Source organism: Procambarus clarkii, chromosome 40 (genome assembly GCF_040958095.1).
Source record: "Procambarus clarkii isolate CNS0578487 chromosome 40, FALCON_Pclarkii_2.0, whole genome shotgun sequence".
Classification (NCBI taxonomy): domain Eukaryota; kingdom Metazoa; phylum Arthropoda; class Malacostraca; order Decapoda; family Cambaridae; genus Procambarus; species Procambarus clarkii.
Genome location: NC_091189.1, coordinates 18,639,124 through 18,662,748, shown reverse-complemented (window position 1 = coordinate 18,662,748; position 23,625 = coordinate 18,639,124). Strand labels below are relative to the sequence as shown.

The window sequence follows — 23,625 nt, the reverse complement described above, 5'->3', positions numbered from 1 at the left end:
TGAGCCCCAGAGGCTGACCCTGGCAACCCTTCCTCCCTCCAGTCAGCATTTTTTCCCGTTGTCTTGATACTTAGCTGCCGAACTGGAGGATTGAGTAGCCAGCGCGGAGAGGTCCAGGGTTCCCCCATTCCCCCTCCCGCGGAGGGGAGGGCTGCACAGACGAGCGGCACGGCAGTGGAGTGTGACATTTGCTTGTTTGCTTGTTTCCTTGGGATTAGAGGGCTTCTACCTCTCTGTTCGGTTTTTAGTTGTTAGTTCTTAACATGTGGGGTTTGTTTTGTTAAGCCTACCTTTCTGGGTGCCAAACCCTAGTCGATAGCAAACAAGGAAAAACCCACAGGGAGGGGGGGTTTCCAGGGCCATTGCTCCCTGAAACCTCTCTGAAGAGGCCAGGTTCTGACTCGTAGTCCATGGTAGGTCAAACCCCATAACTAATGTCCCGGTCTAATACAGTATATCACTCATTAGCCTCATTGCTCCAGGAAGCCTCCGGGACTCACCCAGAAAATGGCATTTCATTACACTCAATGCTGGTTTCTTCACTTATTTAGGTGAAATGTATCTTCATGAATTAATTATGTTTTAATTTTATTTACAGAATAATGCCAGTCCAGAAAGGTGTGCTGCCCCTTGGCATTTTATGCATTAAAAAAATAACACAGCTTTTGATTGATATTGTATCTATGTGCATCTATGAAACTATGAAAGAAAGAAAATCACCTGAAAACACTAAAGAACAACAAGTAAGCAGCCATGAAGAAAACCAGCATTATGTAAACACTAAGTTAGAAATGGACCATGACCAAAAAAGAATTGAGCAGGAAGAAGCATGTGCATTCAACCGGCAAAATACTGAACTAGATGGAACACATGGCAACGGCCAACAAAAAACTGAAGAGGAGAATGTGCACAGCCATGCCATCACTGCTGAAGACACAAACAAGCAGCCAATAAAATCAGATAATATTGATGAACATGAAATTCATGAAGTCATCATAAATGATGAGAATGCAGCTAAGTTGGAGAACAACCAAGAATTATTATATGGCTGTATACAATGTTCTTTAGAGACGGAAAATACAGCCAATGAAAATATCGAGAAAGAAATACAATTAGAAAGGAGTGAGTATTAGTGTCTAATAATTGGTATTGTATTATTTATTGGGTAATTCAAGTACTGTAGAATTAACATATGGTTTTCACTGTGTTATTTAGTATGCCATGTAGAGATATTGTAGAGCTTTCACTACATTGTTAAGTATTAACAATAGGAGTACCCTGTGTTTTTCACCAGATTATTGCATTCCAGTATCCTTAGTAGCCAATTTGTGCTGTCCCTGCCCACTTAGGGGTAATGTTTCCTGCAGGGTTTGGGTTTCCTCACTGGATGCCTACTTTCAAGACATCTTGTACCTGGCAGTGCATGGACCTCATTTCATCTGCAAGACTTGTACATGGGAAATGATACTCCTAGCATTTTGCTAATACATATGCCTTTTGTGTCTTATCAGTTACCTGCCAAACACACGATGAAACTACGACGTTGCTACAATGTTCGAACAAGTTTAAACGCCTCCTAACCAGTTGTAACAACCAATAAAGCAAGTTGTAACAGTGTTCTAATACATCATAAAAATGTTATAACAAGATATATCAACTTTATTTCAAGTTGTAACAAGTGGAAAATAGGGACAGTTATGTTGTGTGTTTGTAGGGTATTTTATATGATGCTTTGGCAGAGGGTGCATGGAGGCAATTTCGTTGTATATGTGGCCCTGGTGACCCATGCCTTTCTTGGCCAAATGACTTAGGTCATGTAGTATTGTCTCCATTGCAAAAATACTCTGCCTCTCAGATGGTCTGTGGACAACTTCTCTCAACAGGTCTCATTCAGCTGATATATTTGCATCAATATGTGGGAGGGGTGGCCAATGGTTTTCTCATAGGTTTTCTCAAGTGGTTGTGCAATGGCCTTCTTTTCCAAAAAAATCTACTCATGCTACATGTATTATGTATGACATTTATGCCAAAAGCAGTACTGTAGTAGAAAGTGACAAAACAACCCGTTCCCGTTTCCAGTGCCGAATCAGGATTGTGCGGATCTGCGGTTCATTCTGGACTTGTACCCTCTGGACCCCTGGATTCCTTGATCCTCCTTTCGGATGATCACTCTGTCCCGAGTCCGGCTTCTTTTGGAGCCGGGTTCATAGATGGTGTCTCTTGACCTCCGGGATGCATATTGGAACGTCCCAATTCATCCAGGGTTCAGGGACTGGCTAGGTTTCATGGTGGGACAGCAGGCTTACTGCTTTTGTTTCCTTTCTTTTGGGTTGAATCTGCCACCTCGCATATTCACGCGTCTTACCCGGGTCGTAGTGACCCATCTGCATCTGCTAGGGGTTTGCATTCTGGCCTACCTCAACGACTGGCTGGTGTGGGCTCCCAGTCGGTCCATTTGTCTGCTTGCCAGGGGTGTGGTTCTTTCCCAGTTCATTGGGTTTGGATTCCTGGTGAGCTGGAGGAAGTCGCATCTGGTTTCTTCCTCCAGCTCACCAGGAACCCACACCTCAACAACTAGCTGGTGTGGGCTCCCAGTTGGTCCACTTGTCTGTTCGCCAGGGGTGTGGTTACTTCCCAGTTTGTCGGGTTTGGGTTCCTGGTGAGCTGGAGGAAGTTCCATCTGGTTTCGTCCCAGGTTCGGACCTGACTGGGCCTCATGTGGGACTCTCGGACTGCTTCCACGTCTCTCCCTCTGGCGGCGTTGCTGCGACTGTGGTCCCACCTTCAGCTATTTCTGGGGGATTCCTATGTCACTTGGCGGTTGCTCAAGTAGTTGTACGGGAGTCTGAATTTCGCCATGCTGGTTTATCCGCCAAGTCGGGTCTGGCTTCGGCGACTGTTCTGGTTTCTTTAGGGATGTCCCTTCCACCTCTCTTGCAATCGCTAGGTTCAGCCTCGGGGGCCTTGCTGTGTTGCTGGTTTCCTTTTCTGGTTTTTCGGGGTTCAGTGCCTTGGCGCCTACCCGAGCCCTTGCTTGATGTGTTTATGGATGTCTCATCTCTTGGCGACTATGAAGTTTCCTGCTATTATTTTTACCATTCAATCAATATTCGTAGGTTGTCTTCTATTTCCAATTGGGTTGTTTTGTCTTTTCTTTCTCATAACCGTGATTTGATGCCCAAACCTGTTGCCTCTTATTGTGCGTTGCTGGCAAAGCCGCTCCAGCTTGCCTTCGGAGTGGATGTCACTTCGGCCCCGTTTCGCAAGCTTTCTCGTGCTTTGTTTCTCCTCTGGCCTGCTCATACACTGCCTGAGACATCCTGGTCCTTGGACAGGTGCTATCTTTTCTCTCTTCTCCTAGGTTTGTGGTGATCCCTTCGGTTCAAGATTTTTTCCAAGGCGCTGTTTCTGTTGGCATTGGCCTCTGGGGGTCAGGTTGGTGAGCTTCATACTCTCATCTGGCGCAGAGGTTTCTGCTCTTTCGGTCCTGGTGGTCAGTTTGTTCGTTTACAGCCGTCTCCTTCTTTTCTGGTGAAGAACGAGACGACAGCCTTCTGGTAGAGCTCTTGGGTCATTGATGCTTGGTTGGTCAGGCCGGGGGTGCATCATGTGTTGTGTCAGGTTGCAGCTCTTCGGTGTTATCTGTGTGCCTCAGCTTTTGTGGCCAGGGACGCGCTTAGAGTTGATCTGGTTTCCCCCATTCTCTGTTCCAGGGCTTGGGTCTCCCAGGTCGTCCACAGGATTATTAAGTCTAGCCAGCCTTCGGTCTACCCTCGTGCCCATGACGTTCGTAAGTTTGCTGCTTTGGCTGCTGTGTTTGGTAACATGCTTTGGCCAACATTTGGGCACAGGGGTTTTGGAGGTTGACAGGGTCTTACATCCCCCCCCTCCTTATCTGGTCAATATTCCTGGTCCCGGTTGTTCGTGTGTAGTTTTGGGTTGCAGGTTGCAGCCAGTTGTCTCGACTTTGAGTTGATGTGCACGTGGCAGCCGCCTCCCGGGTAAGTCCCTCTTTTGCTTGTCTTTGGTTAGATAGCTCCAGGGAGCCGGACAGGCTCCCCACAGAAAACCAGCGTTGAATGTAATGAAACGCCATTTTCTGGGCGAGCTTCTGCTATGACCACATGTACACCAGTATGATCATATTGTGGCTGGTGTATGTTGAGTTTAAACTGTATAGGAATATCTAGGTTGATTAGCCTAGTATCACCAATATTATTGTACTGTATCTATAATCTCATTTTGTGTACTTGAGTTCATTGCGGAAGCTTATTGTCGTGTATCATGCAACTACCATTACATGTCTATGCTATGGAATGCTATATAGGGCATGTTAGGTGTATTATGATGTAGATTATATGTATTATGATGAAAATTTACATTTACATATATAACTGAGGAATGATTAGCAGGTATACTGTGATCCAAGTCTTAAATAACATTGTTATAGGTATAACAGTCGACCGGTAACTGCTGGATATTCTTCTTATCCCCCCCTCCTAACCTCCTTGTTGTACCGTCTAGACATCAGTATTACCATGTCTAGTAGAAATGACTTCTTAGTGTGCTTTTGTATATATTCTCCTGCACATTGTTTCTTTGATATATATATGCCTGTAAGATTGTATATTGTAATAAGCAGTAACACGCAATTAGGTATTATATGAATTAGACGTTAATGGTTGGTTTTGAGCTTCTGAATATTGAAGGAAGAGAGTCTGTTGACTTGCCAAGTTAGTAACAATGTTGTTCTCAGCTGGCCAGGCCCTTGGCAAGTCAAGGGCTTGGCAGGCCCTTTTGATTTCTCAGATGGGCGGACGTGTGACGTCCAGCTCTTGACTTTAGTAGCATTTTGTCTGTTTATTGACTACTACTGTATGTACAAGTATGCTATTACACTTTTTTGGATCAGACTACCGATGTACATCATTTATGCCAGGTAGTAGGTGATTGTAGATATCCATATTTAGGTGGGTACCTGAGGACCTTAAAGTGATTGTTATTGTATGTTATGGTTTCATAACATTTGGATGACATTTCATAACACCCTTTGGGTGTTATGGTTTCCTCACCCACTACTTATTCATGTGTGACACCACCATCCTGTTACTTGGGTTAGTGTACCATTGTGCTAGTATATAACCTGGTGTCAGCTAGTCCCAAGGATGTGCAGTTTAATGCCCATTTATGATTTTGGAAGCTGTGATTAAGTTCTTTGTTGTAATTAGAGTATCAGTTTTAGAGGATTTTAGTTTCTTATTGTTTTACGGTGACCTGTATGCCCCTGTAAACTGGTGTCTTTTTTGCTAGCCTTTTTACTTTACACTAGACACATATTGAGACTTTGGCCAGGCTATGGTTTTCCAGCGATGCTGTGGAGCATGAAGTCATGACATCCCTGGAGGCTCCCTGGCACACTCCCTCCCTCCCTCCCTCCCTCCCTCCCTCCGGTTGACAGTTTTGTTTTTTGATGGTCAGCTTCCGAACTGAAGGTGTGAGTAGCCGATGCAGGGGGTCCGGAGCTCCCCCCTCCCCCACCCTCCTTCCGGGAAGGGGAGGACTGCACGCACAAGCGGCATGGCTGCGGTGTATGTCATTTGCTTGTTTGCTTGTTTCCTTAGGCTGGGGAGTTCTGCCTTTTTGTTCAGTCTTCAGTTGCAATTTCTTACCAAGTAGGGTCTGTTTTGGTATGCCTACCTTTCTGGGTGCCTAACCCCAGTTGAGGGCAGATATGGAATGCTCCCAAACACATGGGGGTTTTCATAGGCCATTGCTCCCTGTGCCTTTCTGAAGGGGGCCAGGTTCTGGCTCGTGGTCCCCAGTAGGCTGAACTCCAATGACTGATGCCCCAGGCTAGTATAGCGTATATCAGTCCAATAGCTTCAGAGAGCCTCCAAGGCTCACCCAAAAAATGGTGCTTCATTACATTCAACGATGTTTTTTATTTTTTTTTTTACTGTGCTATTTGTTCTGCTGCAAACACAGTTATCTTTTAATATTTGTAAAAACAACATATTTTTAAGTTGATATATATTTACACAACTATATCTTACATGCCTATGATTATTTCTAGTACAGTTGATAATTTTTAATTATTAAAAGTCATATGAATCATACTATGTATAATGTTTCCAACAAAAATATTAATTTTCCAAGTATTTTCTAGCACCAGAGGCATTAAGACAAGAGCTCAGCCAGCTGCTCACATCACATTCACATGTTACCCTCCATGGTCTTCTCTTTGACTCGATTATGACTCATTTGGATCCTATATACATGCGAGATAAACGGGGGCGTCCAGCTGTTCTGGACATAATAATGCATTTCATCAATTCAACTCTAAGAGAACTGGATTTTGGGAAGGCAAAGATGTTCTCAGAAGCTAATATGTGCAAGGTTAGTTTAATTATATACTGTAGTGATATCTATATCTATAAAAGAGAATGTCTGTCTTATTGAGGATGGAGGCCACATGCTTTGGGCTACTTGCTCAACTTTTTAGAATGATACATGGATGGTAGAGTACTGTCATAGGCAGATTGGGGGTTGGCCCGATTGTCCATCTTTAAGAAGGATCAGCTCTGATTGCAAGTCCCAGCGACTCTTGTGAAATATGAAATGGGGTGAGGGGGGTTTTGGTTTTTCCATAGAGTTATTCAGCAGTTTTTCTGCTGAACTTAATATCCCATCACACAGGTCTTTTTTTTTTTTTTAACTACGTTGTTAGTGTTGCATGAAAATAACAAGAATGAAACATGTCTGGCATGTCTTTGAGCCCTTTGCAGTTTATTGATGTGCTTCTTGAGATGTGGGCATCATACAACTGCTGCATATTCCAATTTTGGTCTCACAAAGGTCATGGACAATTTCTGTAGTATTTCATCATCCATTATTTCAAAGCAATTCTGAAGTTGAAAAGTGTAGCATATGCTCCTCTCACAGTGTCTTTGATGTGGTCCACTGGTGAGAGTTTGCTCTCCAGAGCCACCCCCTAGATCTTTGTCCAGTTCTTTAATGTCTTTCCATATGATTTGTAGGCCGTGTGTGGCCTATTTTCTCCTATTTCACACTCTATAATTTAGCATTTATTCATATTGAATTCCATCTGCCATGTGTTACTTCACTCACTTGTTCTGTCCAGGTCATCTTGAAAAGCATGACAGTCATTTAAATCTCTTATTTTCCCTAGCACTTTTGCATTGTCAGTAAACATGTTCTTATAACTTTGTATCTTCTCTGATAGATCATGTCCAGATAATGAACGTTATTGATGCTTGAACTTAATTTTGTGGTACTCTGCTAGTAATATTGCTCCAGTCTAATTCATTGTCTCTGATTAATATCCTCATTTTTCTATCGGTTTGAACATTTTTCATCCTTGTCAGAAGTTTTCTTGTCATCCCTCCAGCATGTTCTTGCTTCCAGAACCTATTATGTGGGACTGTCTAAAGGTTTTTTTAAGATCTAGATAAATGTAGTCAATCCAGCCATCTCTTTTTCATGTAAGATCTCTTTGACTCTATCATAAAAACTAAGTAGGTTTGTTACACAGGATCGTGCTGTTCAGAAGGCATACTGTGTGTTTGTTATTATGTCATTTCTTTCCAAGAATACTACCCATTTGGGTTTAATTATTTTCTTGTGTTTTGACTACAACACTTATCAAGATACAAGTCAGTAATTTAGACGGTCATCTCTGCTACCATTATTCTAGATTGGAACCATTTTTATCTTTTTCCCTATGTCTAGTAATGTTCTTGTACGTAGAGATGCCTGAAAAGTCAATTGAAGTGGAATGCTCAGCTCCGCTTAGAATGCCCAAAACTCAAGGTGAGACTGGGCCAACTGCTTTGTTGCTGCCTAGCACCTTGATCAATTTTTCTACTTCAACTCTTGAGACTTCTATGTACTATGTTTACATATTGAAATTTTTCATATCAAATTCATATTGAAATGTTTCTTATCAAATTCATATTGAAATGTTTCTTATCAAATTCATATTGAAATGTTTTCATATTGTATCTGGTTCATTAAAAACATTGTTTTATTATCGTTCCTCGATAGAGTTTTTTGTGAATCAGATACTTTTGATATTGTTTGCCTTATGAGCTTTTGTTCTCATATTGGTATCCTTAGTGGTATTTAGTGCCTTTTGAATGTCCGCACATTTGATGGTGCTACATAGCCTTCCCGACTTGGTGCCTTCTTTTGATAATTACTTAGTTACTTTCAAACTAATGGAGACACATGCTTAATAATTATCTTAAATGTAAGACTTATATAGTCATAAATTGCTTCTAGTATAAAAGTTTACTTATTCTAATATTTTGGATCATTTGAAAATGCATAGATTTAATAATTTTATGTTAATGTGTACAGTACATTAAATTTATTTTGTATATGTATTCATTTATTTTAATGCTTGGTTTACTATTTTCAGATACTGTTTGAGCATTTGCAAAATGCAACACGACTAGAAAAGCTTATCATTGGACGATCATGTTATTGGAGATCACAAATTTTTGAAAACCTAAGCTCCAAGTTGATTTGCATGCCACATTTAACTGTCTTGAAAATCCAGTATATAGGTACTCCAGAAATGATATGTGACCTATCAGGAATCTGCCCGAAACTGAGTGAGTTGTCATTGAGAGGCTCCGAAAAAATCACAGATCAGCAATGTAAGGAAATAGCTCAATGTACTGGGTTGACATCACTTGATATTTCTGGCACAAGAATTACTGGAAGAGGATGTTGGAAAATTTTAGACTCTGTAAAGAACCTATCATGGCTACACCATTGTGCTTTCAATTGCAATTCAGACTCTCTCTTATTTGAATCTAGAGCAGACTTATTTAACTGTATTAAGGAACAATTATACCATGGCGAAAATGCCTTATCCCTTGTAAATCGCCCAGACCTCAGCATTAGAGATGTTAGATTTAACTTGAAAAATTTTTGGCTCTTCAACCCATTCACTGAGGATTTACTTACTACAGTCCTCTGCCCATATTTGGAGCATCTTCGTCTTGATTTTATCTTCCAGGACTTAGAAGATGAGCCAGATGTATCAACACTTGCATCTCTTTCAGAGGTATAGTTATTTTAATTCTATTCAGTACTGCAATTGTGTTATTGTTCCTCTGCATGTATTACTTAGATATTTCTGGTAGGGATACTCTATAGTTTCCACATGATTTCTAATCTTAGACCAGTTTGTCACTTCCTTAGGCAAGTGTCAAGCTCTTTCCTGGACATAGTAAAACTGTGTCCTGATCAGATTTACATACACATAAATGGCTCAGTGAGGATCTTTTCAAACTATCCCCACCACTCTACCAGGAAATGTGGAACTGTATAGAGGAATAGAGACACTGGAGAATTCTCAATCCAGCCCAGAATTACTGTCAAAATATTTATTTAAGTACACTCAAAATACCACTTGAATCACTAGTTGGCTAAATGACAATTACTACAACCTGTCATCAGATTCTACTACCCACACTGACAACAGAGGCCCATGGGGAATGCCATCTCAGTTTTGGTAAGAGGTTTCCCTGTTGATTTTGCTGACTGGCAAAGGTTCTGTGTCTGAGTGTAAATGTGTAACACTTTACTGCTTTCCAGTGCTCTTTGTCATATAACACTTTGAAACTACAGTATTGATGGTTTAGGCATCCACTTCTTGAGGTTGAGATGATTTCGGGGCTTTAGTGTCCCCGCGGCCCGGTCCTCGACCAGGCCTCCACCCCCAGGAAGCAGCCCGTGACAGCTGACTAACTCCCAGGTACCTATTTACTGCTAGGTAACAGGGGCATTCAGGGTGAAAGAAACTTTGCCCATTTGTTTCTGCCTCGTGCGGGAATCGAACCCGCACCACAGAATTACGAGTCCTGCGCGCTATCCACCAGGCTACGAGGCTATTGTTTCCCCAGCTTGAATCTTTGACCTCTTGTTCCTTAATATTTTATTCATGTATTAAAAAAAAAGTGATTCTGAAGTTGGAAAGCATAGTATATGCTTCTTGCACAATGTCATTTATGTGTTCCTCTGGTGACAGTCCAGAACCACCCCGAGATCCCTTCCTTTGTCAGAATTTTTTAATTAATGCCTCTCCACATAATCTGTAGATTGTGTGGGGCCCATGTTTTCCTATTCCACATTCCATAACATGTCATTTATTCACGTTGAATTCCATTTGCCAAGTGTTGCTCCATACTATTATTTTGTCTAGGTCATCTTGAAGAGCATGACAACTGTTTAAACCTTTTTGTCTTCCCTAGTAGCTTAGCATCATCAGCAAACATGTTCATATAATTCTGTATTCCTTCTGGTAGATCATTTATATAGACAATGAACATTATGAGATCTGAACCTTGTGGTACTTTAATAGTAACACTCCTCCAGTCTGATACATTGCTTCTGATTACCACCCTTATCTTTCTGGCAGTTAGAAAAATTTTTATCCCTGTGAGAAGTTGCCCTGTCACCCCTCCAGTATATTAGTTTCCAAAACAGCCTCTTGTGTAAGACTGTCAAAATCCCCTTTTAGTTCTAGATAAACAGTCAACCCAACCATCTCTTTCTTGTAGAATCCCTGTAGCTCTATCATAAAACAAATAGATTAGTTAAACAAGATCCTCCTGGTTTAAAACCATACTGTCTGTCTGTTGTCAATGATGTGGATCTATGAAGACTAAACCACACACCAGAAAATGAGGAGACGACGAAGTTTTGGTTCGTCCTGGACCATTATCAAGTCAACTGATAAGCCACGTTATTGTGACTCATCGTCTGCATATGGATCTATAATTTAGAGGGTCTTCTCTGCTACCAGCGTTGTAGATATGTCTATTTAATAGTGTGGTGACCAAAACTGAACTGCAACATTCTTATGTATGGTCTCTCTCACTTCTGTCCCATTTCCACGGAGTGGACAATTGAAGATGCATCCTTCTATTTACTTTGTGAGATGTTTGGCTGTTCTCAGAGCGACCTCTTCAGTTGGCATGGAATCAGAGGCTTTCTTTCTCTGTGGCCCCATTCCCAGATCACAAGTCTTGCGGTGGATGCCATTTGGCTGGACTGGAGTTGATAGTTCTTGTGCTCTTCTCTCTCCTTCAGCTGCTGCTCCTCATTCTGACCAGAACTGGAAACATTTTCCAGCATATTGGTTTTAAGTCTGGTGTACTGCTGTTTATATGGTGCACAGCACAGGTGATGGATCTTTTGGTGTTGAATTTATGACTTTCTTTGCATTTATGCCCGAAACTTTCTTTGCATATATGCCCGAAACGCTTTGCGTAATAGTGGCTTTAGGCATTGTATGTACTAGCTATACCTATAAGTTAAACAATCCTTGTAAATATTTATTGTATGTATGTACCTTACCTAAATAAAATTGTATTGTATTGTATTTGACTTTCTTCATCAATACAGTATGAAGAAAACGCTCGTATTTTGTTCTTATCTCTCACCACACACCTTCTGCTTCTGCTCTGGTGGCTAGTCCTTTATGTCTTTGCTTTTTGTTGATCAATATCTTATTTATTCCCAGTACTGTTGCTTATTATTTTTTTCCTGTTGGTGGAGTCACTTTTGTTGACCTTTGGCAGCGATGTTTTTCTGAGATGTTTTGCAAGTTGTCTCATGCATTTTTAATCTTGAGCCAACTCACTTGCTCTCTTGAGCTTTCATGGTCTCTGGATTCTTTTGTGTGCCCATTTCTTTATCTCTTTCTGAACATGACCATTTCTGGAGGAACTGAATAGTATCTCCTTGAAGCTAACTTGCTGAGGTAGCTCCACACACACATGACTTACAATAGCCTTAGGAGTCCTGAAGGGCCTATTTGGGACTAGAGACAGAACCAAGCCCCCCCTTACAGAGGGGCAGGGAGATTCTTATATTCACCCCTCACCAAAGCAATCATTCAGAAAGTAAGCAAAGCAAAACAAACTGCACGACTCGGGGAGAGAGAGAGAAAAAATGCAGCAGCAAGCAACTCTACAAATGATTCACTCAATAATTAGAATGAACTCCCCTAATTATGTCTGGCTACCAGCAGGTGGCAGCACTACTAGAAGCTCCCAACTCCTACATCATCAGACCCTCAGTCTGATCCCCAGGAAGCCACCAGGCGGTCTACCAGAAGAGGCATTTTATCATATTCCACTCTGGATTTTCTGTTTGCTATGCATTCTGTGGAGAGCCCCTTCAGCTCCCTCGGAGCTATACCGGGCTGATGTGTATATATTAGGCCGTGGCAACAGTCAATCGAAGGAGTCCTAGACCTACCGAGGACCAGAGCCAGAACCTGGCCCTCTCAAGAGAGGCACGAGGAGCAATGGCCTAAAGACACCCCCATGTAAGTGGAAGCAGTCTTTGTCTGCCATCTACCAGGTGAGGCACCCAGAAAGGTAGGAATTCCAAAACAAACTACTGCTGATTAATTAATTGCAAACCGAAAGCCGAACTAGCAACAGAACTCTCCAATCAAAACCAAGGAAACCAGTATGACGTCACCACAAATGCCGTGCAACCCCCCGCTCCCTGGGAGGGGGACGGAGGGGTCCCAAACCTCTGTCTCGCAACTCTCCCCAGTTCAGAGGCTGAGTATCAAAAACGCGAAAAAAACGCTGACCAGAGGGAGGGAGGGATGCCGGGGAGCCTCCGGGTCTCACCCAGAAAATGGCGTTTTATTACATTCAACGCTGGTTTTCTGTGGAGAGCCCCTTCAGCTCCCTGAAGCTACCTAACCAAAGAAAAAAAAAAAGAGGGACTTACATGGGAGGCGGTCGTCACTCGCTCCTCAACTCGAAGGCGAGACAACTGGCTGCAACCTGCGACCCAAGGCTACACATCTTGGGTCGCAGGTTGCGACCCAAGGTGAGATACACGGTAAAGTAGCCGTGTGGCCTCACATGGTGAGGCTACCTCACTGTGCGACACACTGTGAGGTAGTCTCACCGAGTGTGGCAGCCACTCTTGTTTTGCTCACCATGGTGGTTCTATGGTCTTAGTGGTTTGCTATGGTGAACACATATGTACATGGGTATATACAATGTGTGTATATAGTGTAATAACAGCAACAGGAGTATGTTGGGAGGAGCTATTTTGGTGAGGGAGGTGACGTCGTAATCGTAGCGTCGTCTGTTGGCTGCTGTGTGATTTCTCATGCAGTATATGGTGGCCACTGTGCTGACACAATACAGGTTTACTGGCATAGTTTTGGTGAATAAAACATGTAGATAGGTATACATAACAAGTGTAAATAGTGTAATTAAAACAATAACAGTATGGTGGGAGGAGGGGTGATGGCAAGTACGATGTTGGAGGAGTGAGGGAGGATTGGCTGGATGTGGCAGCTCACGCTCGCAGAGTTCCGAGTGTGTTTATGGTGTGTGTATATAATGTGATACTGTACAGTATGTAAATAGATTGTATATATACATAAATTAGCATGATACATTAGAAGTATGTGCAAGATATGTGTACACGTGTCATGCACGTAACACAGTGTTTTCGGACAGTACAGATGTTCTACTGCCATAACATAGAGTACGTGTTCATTATACATAGGATTGGCACGAAAAAAACAGATAAAATGTATTTAGAATTGTGCGCAAAAAATGAACAAAAATATATTCGTGGCAACTCGCGCTTCTTGACCCAGGTGCCCTACTGGCCCCCGGGAGCGTATGCCACAGGCAACCAGGGATTGATGACGTCACGTGCGAACTTATGAACTCCATAGCAGCCAAAGTAAGTACAATTTCGACTTTTTGTTAACATATCCATACTCACGGAAGAGTTTTTGACACTTTCAAAAAAACATAGCATTTTTTCCAGAGAATTTATTTCCTGCGCACTAGAGGGGGGTGCCATATTTGAAAGCCGAGCAGCCCAGTGGTTAAGCAAAGTTGCACAATTTAATACAAATTTGTTCAAATATGAATTTTACAGAAAATATATATTTACAAAACAAATATTTGTTGTAATTTCTTTCCAGATCAGAAAATTGGAGGCCAATTTGTATGATCGCTGCTCCCTTCATTTAATAAGCAACATGGTAGAAAGCTGCGGAGAACGACTCACAACTTTATTGCTTCATCTAGCTGATGATTGGTTTTTTGTTGCACAAGTATGTATATGTAAATTCATACATACAGTACAGTATTTCACTATAAAATGAGCATATTTCTAACTCCAGTTATATATAATTATGTTCAATTTCCATAGCAATAATATTTAGAAAGTAAAATATTTTATCAATATTAATGTAATTATGCAAAACTGGTAAATGTTTGTTGTTTTTGCGTATAATTCATCCATGTATCTTGCCAACTTGAATTATGTGTAATCATGTTAAATTTTTCTTACCAATGACACTGTAGAAAAAATATATTATCAATATTATTAATATAATTATACAAAGACTTGGATCAATTTTGGTAAATGTCTATTTATTGTTTTTGGTGGTATTTATTTATAAAAAGAGTATATTTTTAATGTTATGTGTAACCACTTCAGTTTTCCTTACAAATAACACTGTAGGAAAATATTTTCTCTGTATAATATTGACATAATTATATAAAGACTGATAATATGTTTAATATACTGTACACTTCTTGTTTTTAGTCATATTTCATTATAAATAAGTATACGTCCAACTTCAATTATGTGTTATCACATCCTGTTTTCCTGACTTATTAACACCACAGGGAAATATTTTATCTATTTCTGTTATTAACATAGTTTTCAAGAATTTGGGTAACTTTTGGTAAATTTATATTTTTTTTAGCCAATAAAAAATAAAAAATCCCAACAAAAACTCCAAAACTCCCAATAAAAAAATCCAAAGTGCTCGGTAAAAACTCCCTCTCAAAACAAAAATTAACAACACCCACCAAAATGCCCAACGAAAAAAACTGCAAAATGCCCAAGAAAAAAATTTCAAAATTGCCCAAGAGGTACTTTATGTTAATTTAATCACTGTGCTGCACCGGCTGAGAAAACTTGTTTGCCCATTACTGCGCCAACCGAGAAAACACCTTTTTTAGTTTTCCGTACTCATTCGAAATGAAAGCTCGGTAGATTGGGTACGAAATGGACTCCTGGGACCTCTGGTGAGAGGCAGCCATCTTAAAAAAAAATCCCACATTTCCTTAAGGCTACTGGCAGAAACAGTTCTGAATGAGCAACCAAGGATGGCACATGCGCTTTTGGCTCCCAATCCCCTGTTGGATGCAATGTTGAAAGATCGCTCTCCGTCAGTAAAATTCAGACCTTATTGTTTGAAGAACATGGGGGTCATGATACTGATGAAGCTAGGCACAATAAGGACCTAACACAAGGGTCAGATACAAGTGATACAGCACCGATGAGGATGATACAGCGAGCATATCTCGGTAGTGGCTGAGCGCCACCCTTGCTCACCCATGTCATCTCCAGTTTTTATAGATGATACTATAGATAAATCGTTTTCTGGGTTTAATGATGATGAGTCTGATACAAGTAGCATAGATGAACAGTGTTAGCAGCTTCCATGGTGGTGGTTATTGCCAGTGGTAGTGGTGGCAATACAAGGAGCACGAGTGAATTCGTGAGGGACGACTGTGATAATTTTGTAACACACAAACCACAATTTGATGATTCTGATGTTGGTTTTGCACCCACTTTCCCATATACAGGTGAAGATATGAGTGATACCAAGACAGAATTTTGTCATTGAGCTTTTCCTAGATTTTTCCAAGAATACCTGGATTTTTTTTTAATCCCATCTTACAAAGCGATCTTTTCAAGAATAGCTGAATCTCTTCCAGAATACTTGACCCTCTTCTAAAATACCTGAATCTTTTTCAATTCTACCTTACAAAGCAATCTTTTCAAGATTACCTTACAAATTGATTTTTTCCTATAATCTATTCAAGACTACCTTACACTTCACAAGCTTGGCTATATACCTCCTACAGGAACTAAAGCCAAGGGTGTACGTGAATGCATTTTTTGCAAGCACACAACAAAGAAACAGGATGCGAAAATCTGTGTGTGTACCTGGTGCATCAAGTGCGAAGTCGTGTTGTGTACCAAGGACTGCATCTTTAATTATCACTCACTTCCGAAGTACTGAGTGTGTAATACAGTGTGTTACTGTGTAAATAGTGTGTAAAACTGTACATGTTTTATTAAATGTTAAATATTGCATATTTTACATATTTACATGTTCAGGGGAAGGGAATTTATCATTTTAGAAAGATCAAAACAAATTTGCGAACACTTGATTTTCAGCGCACAGGAGGAATGTCCCAATAAACGAAGTGCATCACAGTGGTTAATTAAGTAGAGTTACTTCGTGAACTAAGCATAGAATGGATTTATTTTATGAACTAAGCACAGATGCTGAATAGTAGTTTCTTAAACACTTTTCCCACACCACTGTTTCTTATTGTAGTAATATATTACAAAATTAAATGGCTAGAAAACGTTTTACTCAGGCAGTAGCTTTGCCTTTCCAATAAGATACTTGTGTAATTGTTTATATTTACTTGAATGTGTGGCATAGCTGCCTAGCATAAGTAAAACTTTTGTAGAGATTTCAGCTAGAATATTTATACAAAAATCTCTTTTTTTTAGGCTCACAATGTCGTTGCCAGTTGTTGTCCAAACCTGGTTACTCTAAACTTCTCTGGAGATTACAAGGTCAGCATTACTGCACTAATTTAATTACAGTTACATAAAAATGTATTAATAGATTTTCACCTGAAAAAAACATGAAAATAACCTGTGCTTTTCAAGAGAGATACATAATGGTTTTGCCATGTTTATTATGTTTATTCTTGCTTTGTTCTGCTACTTCTCTAGACACTCATGAGAATACAGGTATTGTATGTACTTTATTATAATTTAGACAGCTAAAGCAGTTGTTCTGTTACAGGCCAGACATAGTGTAGAAGAATGTGATGATCGACTGGACTTTGGCATTCCAACACCAGCACACCCACATTTAAAGCACCTGAAACTGATCGGAGTAATCAGTGATCGACGCTTGCACTTCATTCTGAGCCACACTCCTGCACTTGAAACCTTGCGTATGGATGGGGAACTAGAGTGGTTGCACGATGCTACTTTTACTGCAGTTTTAAAAACAAATCCTTTACCATATTTAGAGGTACAGTAGGCTTCCTTTTATTTTTTATTATTTTGTTGAAGCTCTTTCTATAAATTCTATCTAAAATTAGTACTGTAGCTGTGTAAGTGCATTTGCTAAGATATTAAATGTTTAATTATTTTTGTGAGATAATGTTGTCCATCAGTATTGCAGTTATTTTATTCATCTCTTAAGCAATTTATCTCCAAATTTGTACCCAAAGTTATGTTGACATAATTTTGGTGCAGAAGTTTCTCATTGATCATTTTATATAAGACTGATGTAATAACCCACTTCATTCAATCTCATGCACAGTCAAACACATATTTGTATGACTCATCTTTAATTTTAAATCAAACAGGATGTGCAGAGTACAATTTTCCACTAATAAACACAATCTCATATTTGATTTCATATCAGACATATCACAAATTTTTTATACAGTACTAGAATATTTGATGGCAGTTCCTTCTATGGCCTTACCTCTAGGTAAGGTAAGACTTACCTCTAGGTAAGGTGTTAGGTAGCCATAACAGAAAAACCTCCTGAGAACCCTATTTAAACAGTATTCTCAGCCAAAACACTGGTCATTAATTTCTCTTGGGTGCCTGTGTTAAGCTAATCTGACAGAGACTTTGCCATCTTTACTCTTACTCTGAAATACATCACTTTCCTGGAAGACAAATGAGTTAGGAGAGACATGATCACTACCTACAAAATTATCAGAAGAGGCGAGGGAGGGAATTATCAGGGGAAAAGTGCCAAACAATTAAGACTATTTGCTATGGCAGAACACGAACAAGGGGGACGCAGGTTGAAACTTGGTAATCAAACGAGCCACAAAGACAATAGAAAGAATTTTGTCAGTGTCAGGGTAGTTAACATATGGAATGCATTAGGCAATGATGTGGTGGTGCCAGACTCCATACACAGTTTCAAATGTAGATATGATAGAGCCCAGTAGGCTCAGGAACCTGTAAATTAGTTGATTGACAGTTCAGAGGCAGGAACAAAGTGCTGAAGCTCAAACCCCGCAAGCACAAGTAGGTGAATACAGTCTGTCAGGCTACTATTATTCATTTCTCCAACATGACTAAACCATCCCTGTACCCACCTCAGTCTTATGATTTAAAAACTTTTGCACACGCAAATTTATCCTTACTCAACCAGTTTTGTACTTAATGCTGCAAGAGCTCAGTAATTCGGAAACTGAATGAATTTGCATTTGAGTTTTTACACATTTTTGATATTTTAACTTGAATAGGAATTTGGGTGAAAGGTTATACCCCCATCCCCACTCCCACCTCTCCTCTGTGCGCAAGAAATAAATTCTTGGCAAATTTTTGTTTTTTTTTGTTTTTGAAAATGTTAAAATACTGATCATAGGTATGTAAAAATAAAAAAATTAAATTGTACTTACTTTGGCCTCAATGGGGGTCTGGAAAATGGCGTGTGACGTCACGATTTGGTGGTCGCCCGTGATGTGGACTCCCGGTCTACATGCACGAGTTGCCTACTTGCTATTTCAACATGCGCGAGTTGCCGCAAATAATTTTTTGTTCATTGTTTACGTACATTTCCAAATACATTTGTTTTATTTTTTCTTGCCAATCCTATGTATAATGAACACGTACACAATATTATGGCAATAGAACATCCATACTGTCCCAAGACACTGTGTTACATGCGTCACAAATGTGTCCACATATATTGCTCATATTTCCAATGTTTCATGTTCATTTATGTATATTTACAACATATTTACACATTATACACTATCATACATTATATACATTCACCGTCAACACACTCAGAACTCTGCGAGTGTGAGCTGCCGCACGCAGCCTGGCCTCCCTCCCTCCCTCACTCCTCCAACCATACTGTTATTGTTTTTATTACACTATTTACACACATTATGTATAAGTATCTACATGTTTTATTCACTATAACTATACAACTAAGCTGGTATTGTGTCCAAACAGCACAGTGGCCACCATACACTGCATGACAAGTCACACAGCAGACGACAATGCTACGAGTACGACGCCACCTCCCTCACCAAAATGGCTCCTCCCAACATACTCCTGTTGCTGTTATTACACTATATACACACATTGTATATACCCATGTACATATGTGTTCACTATAGCAAACCACTAAGCTAGTATGGTGAGCAAAGAGTGGCTGCCACACACAGTGACGCTACCTCGATTCCCTCCCTCCCTCACCAAAATTCCTCCTCCCACAACACTATGCACAGCGCTAATTATCACCACAATCCTGGTCACTAAATCCTATAAATGAATAATTGACCACAAGTTTATTTTGTAAAGGAACATAAGAAGTCGTTTGAAGATTCCTAAATAGATGAAATAATGCTGTGGTGCTGTGAACATCTTGAACAGCATTGATTCACTGATATTTGAACATTCTACACAGTCATTATCACACTCAGGCTCTTCTGTAATACTATCATGGCTAAAGAATACCAGTTACATGTATGTTTTGACATCATTGGGCGATGCTGTGGTCACAAGCTGAACAGCATTGCTGTGAGCTCATGTTGCATGCACCAGCCTTGGTTGCTCACTCAGTACTGAGGCTCTCACACCCGGGAATGTTGTCCAGGATTTAAAAAAATGGTGTCTGTTTACAAGAGCCCTAAGAAAGCCGATGTGAACCCCATGTAGTTGCGGGAGTTTTGAATCATACGCTATACCTATAAGATCCCAGAGGCGCAATGCGCACCACTCGTCGAGCGCCTATAGGCGTGTTGCGCAGTGCAGTAGTTAAGTTTAGTAGACTTTATTCAGGTAGACTTCTCTACTTGAATAAAAAAAAAACAGTGTGTGTGTCATTACAGCGTATATGTGTGTAATGTAATGAAACTCCACTTTCTGGGTGAGCCCTGAAGGCTCCCTGGAGCTATCAGGTTAATATGCGATATATTAGACAACGACACAAGTCAAAGGAGTTCAGCCTACTGGGGCCCATGAGCCAGAACCTGGCCCCCCCCCCCTCAGAGAGGTACATGAAGCAATGGCTCCTGTAACCCCCCCCCCCTGTGGTTGGGGCTTAACTAATCTGCCATTGACCGGGGTTCGGCACCCAGAAAGGTAGGTCTAACAAAACAGACTCCATATGGTAAGAAAATGTGGTTGTTAATGTAACGTTTCTCTTAGCTAAAATACCAGTTTCTTTTACTTGTGTTAATTTTTATGTTTCATTTGTTTTTGAGAGTATGTAAGAGTAAATGTGTATGATTCTCTGTGTAAAGTTTTCCCCGCATTTCCGTGAGAGGAGTGTTTCTACACTCCACGAGGGAGAGAGGGCCGAGACTCCACACACATAGGTTGTGTGGTGTGTGCTTGTGAGGTACTCGCCTCTCTGTGTGAGGTTATTGACCTCCATTTATATCAAAAGTGAAGAGAGCTGTATTCGTTAATCTGATGAGTGAGAATTTTCCTTGTGTGTATTTTCCCTTTCCTTGTGGTTAAGTGAATGTAATGCAAGCACTTTGGTTGTTTCTCGAGTCCCGCCAATGCAAAAATATAGTACCAGTCCCACATGGTCATTCTTGTGTTTGAAGTGTGTATAAATGCCCATTGGTTCCATATCCCTAGTTTGATTTTTGTACTCTAGGGTACAGCTTACAAGCTTCGTGACCTTACAGAGTGGTCATCCAAAAGGAGGTGCAAGGAATCCAGGGGTTCAGATGGGACAAGTCCAGAATGAACCGCAGATCCGCACAGTCCCGTTTCGGCACTGGAAACAGGTGAGAAACTCATCTGAGGGACGGGGTCATTTCGACTATGCCCAAGTGCATCCACTCGGAGATAAAACCCAATGGAGCGCAGGGGAAGAAGCTTTGTCTCGAGCCCCTTGAAGGAGGAGCAAGCCTCCAACCCCCGTGCCCTGTAACCCTTCCGAGAAGGTCGAGAACGGCCACCCTGAAGAAGTAACAAATCTGACATAGGATGACAACTGGACAAAACGGCATAGAACACCTATGAGACAGGGATCAGGAGGATTTCAAAGAAAGAGCGAGCACAGCCTGTCGGCATGCGAGACAAGAAGCAAAGAACAGAGGCACCACCTCCGTAGGAATCGGCACAGTTTCAACAGTGTGACCGATGCCCTAGCCGCAGAGACCAGCGCACCAGACAAAAGCCCGGCACTCGATGCCTCCACATCCTAGTCAAGCCAGGCCGAAGACAGCTCAAGAAGGGAAAAGAAGTGGAAGACCGAAGCCAAATGCCCACGGGCACACAAATCCTCTGCAACCAAGGATGCCGAAAGGGTAGGAATCTGCACTTGCAGCAGCTGCACAAGGCCAACGTCACAAGGAAGCACAGGGGCGAACAAGCAATGCATTAAGGCGCTCAAACTCGCCCCTCGGGTAAACCTGCAGAATGGTAAAAGTTTCTTGCCATTCGACCGTGCAGGTCCGACAGAACCCATGCCACGCCCCCCCAATGAAAAGAATGGGCAGTCTGCCAGCCAGGAAGACTCTGGAACCTCCAATGCATCCTATATGGGGAAGAAGAACTGAATTCAAATGAGGACGGATCCATCACAGAGGCAGAATTCGGGTCTCGCAGGAGGTACGCAGGAAGCATCTCTCGAACCTCCTTAGGCGAGATCTGAGAAGCAGAAAACCTACGGAAAGAAGCCAAGGAATCCAAGGGAACCCGGGGAAGAGCCAACCCCAAATCTTACTCATACAAGGAAGGGGGGGATAAGAAAACCCCTTTCCCTGCAACAACAAACCCCGCAAAAAGGGCACTAACACCCAAGCGTGGTCAAAGGGGACCCAAGCCCCCACAGGTCAACTCCTTTACAGCACCGGGATCCCCCCAAGTCAGGACCCGGGGCAGAGCCATTCTCCACACCCTCTACCCCCTGAAGAAAAGGCAGAGTCCAAGGGAAAGGCAGAAAAGAAGGGGGGCCTGCTGGTGGGACCCAGAAGCCTCGGCAGGAGGAACTGGCTCTGAATGCCTCCGTCCCCAACCCGAATGAAGCAGCCCCCGAAGATGCCCGAGTCTCATTACCATCTAAACCCCTCTCCAACTCTGAAACCCTCAGCCGTTTGGGAGCCCCCCAGGTCTGGGTCCCTATAACCAAAACGTGGCAGCCTTGGGGCATCCGGGTAGGCAACCAACCTAATGCGTTGCAGCAACCTAAACCTAGCATGCAACGCAGATGCCGCCTGTACCTCAATATTAATGTCATCAGAATGGGTAAATTGGAGAACAAGCAAAGGGCACGTCTTGCAAGACTCTGGGTCAAAGATGTCGGTGACCCAACAGGCGGCATTACAGAGGCACAAGCGGTGACTGTCACCCTGAAACAAGGGCACACAGCAACCTCCAAACTCGCACGAGACGAGCTGGAACTCTGAAGACGCATACCTAGTACCACCGAGCCCGACAGGGTTTTCCAGGGCCCATGGGCTGACTGCTATGAGAAGCTAGGGCAGGGTGTTACTAACCGGTTGAGGCCCAAAGCTAACAAGGGGGAGATCAAAACACTGAAACCCCTGCGATGTGTACAATCACGGGGGCCTAGCGAAGGTCCACCAACACAATAGAAGTAGACCTAAAGCCACGCAAGACAGATCCCCTACCAGGCAAATAACAAAAAGAAAAGAAAACCTCGCAAAAGTACGTCCCCAAACGAAACAGGAACCGGCTGTTTCTTAATGCCCCAACCAGCAACAATACCACTCCCTACCCAAGGCTAACCAAGGACTACGAAACCCCAGCTGGCCCCAAGGGCGGGGTAAATGCCAAGCAGCAAAAACCCCTATGGAAATGGCGTCCCGAATGCACCAGGGAAGAGAGCCCTGGCACGCAGGAGTATTACTCTTAGGGCGCTCAGAGAAAGTTACACTAAGCGAGCCCCGGTACACTTAGTTACACCTGGCCACTGCACCTCAACTTTGCAGAGAACACCACTAAGGCAAAACACGGCTTGGAAATTGCAGCCAAAGTCGACGATTGCAATAGTCAATGAACTGGGGTTGTTGGGTAGCCGGCGCAAATGGCCCGGGACTGATCGGTGCAATGGTGGTGTGTGATGTTTGCTTGTTTCCTGGAAATTGGGGCGAGTTTTGCCTCTGTTCGGTTTTTGGTTACATTTTTCTTACCATGTTATTCCTACCTTTCTGGGTGCCTAACCCCCCAGTCAATGGCAGATTAGGCAAGCCCCCCAACTACAGGGAGGGAGGGGGGGGTTCCAGGGGCCATTGCTCGCTGTGCCTCTGAGGGGTGGGACAGGTTCTTGCTTGTGGTCCCAGGTAGACTGAACAATATTTACTATTGCCCCTAGTCTAATATATCACATATTAGCCTGATAGCTCCAGGGAGCCGAAGGAGCTCCCCACGGAAATTTGGGTTACTAAGATTTTTAATGAACAAGAGACTTGAATACTGCATGTTAATTTCTGGACATTCCTGCTATAAGTCGGCAATCTC

General features: G+C 42.0%; 1 protein-coding gene across 5 annotated transcripts in view; it reads left to right on the top strand.

Moving 5' to 3' along the window:
* The window catches only part of LOC123757966 (uncharacterized), a 35,379-nt gene that overhangs the window by 10,861 nt on the left and 893 nt on the right, over positions 1-23,625 (top strand). For all 5 annotated transcript variants that reach the window (XM_045741972.2, XM_045741969.2, XM_045741971.2 and 2 more), the window contains exons 2-7: positions 599-1,122; positions 6,167-6,396; positions 8,441-9,094; positions 14,012-14,143; positions 16,636-16,701; positions 16,937-17,170. In XM_045741972.2, coding sequence (XP_045597928.2) covers positions 603-1,122; positions 6,167-6,396; positions 8,441-9,094; positions 14,012-14,143; positions 16,636-16,701; positions 16,937-17,170 — 1,836 coding nt within the window. In that variant the 5' untranslated portion in view covers positions 599-602. The remainder of the gene's footprint in view (positions 1-598; positions 1,123-6,166; positions 6,397-8,440; positions 9,095-14,011; positions 14,144-16,635; positions 16,702-16,936; positions 17,171-23,625) is intronic.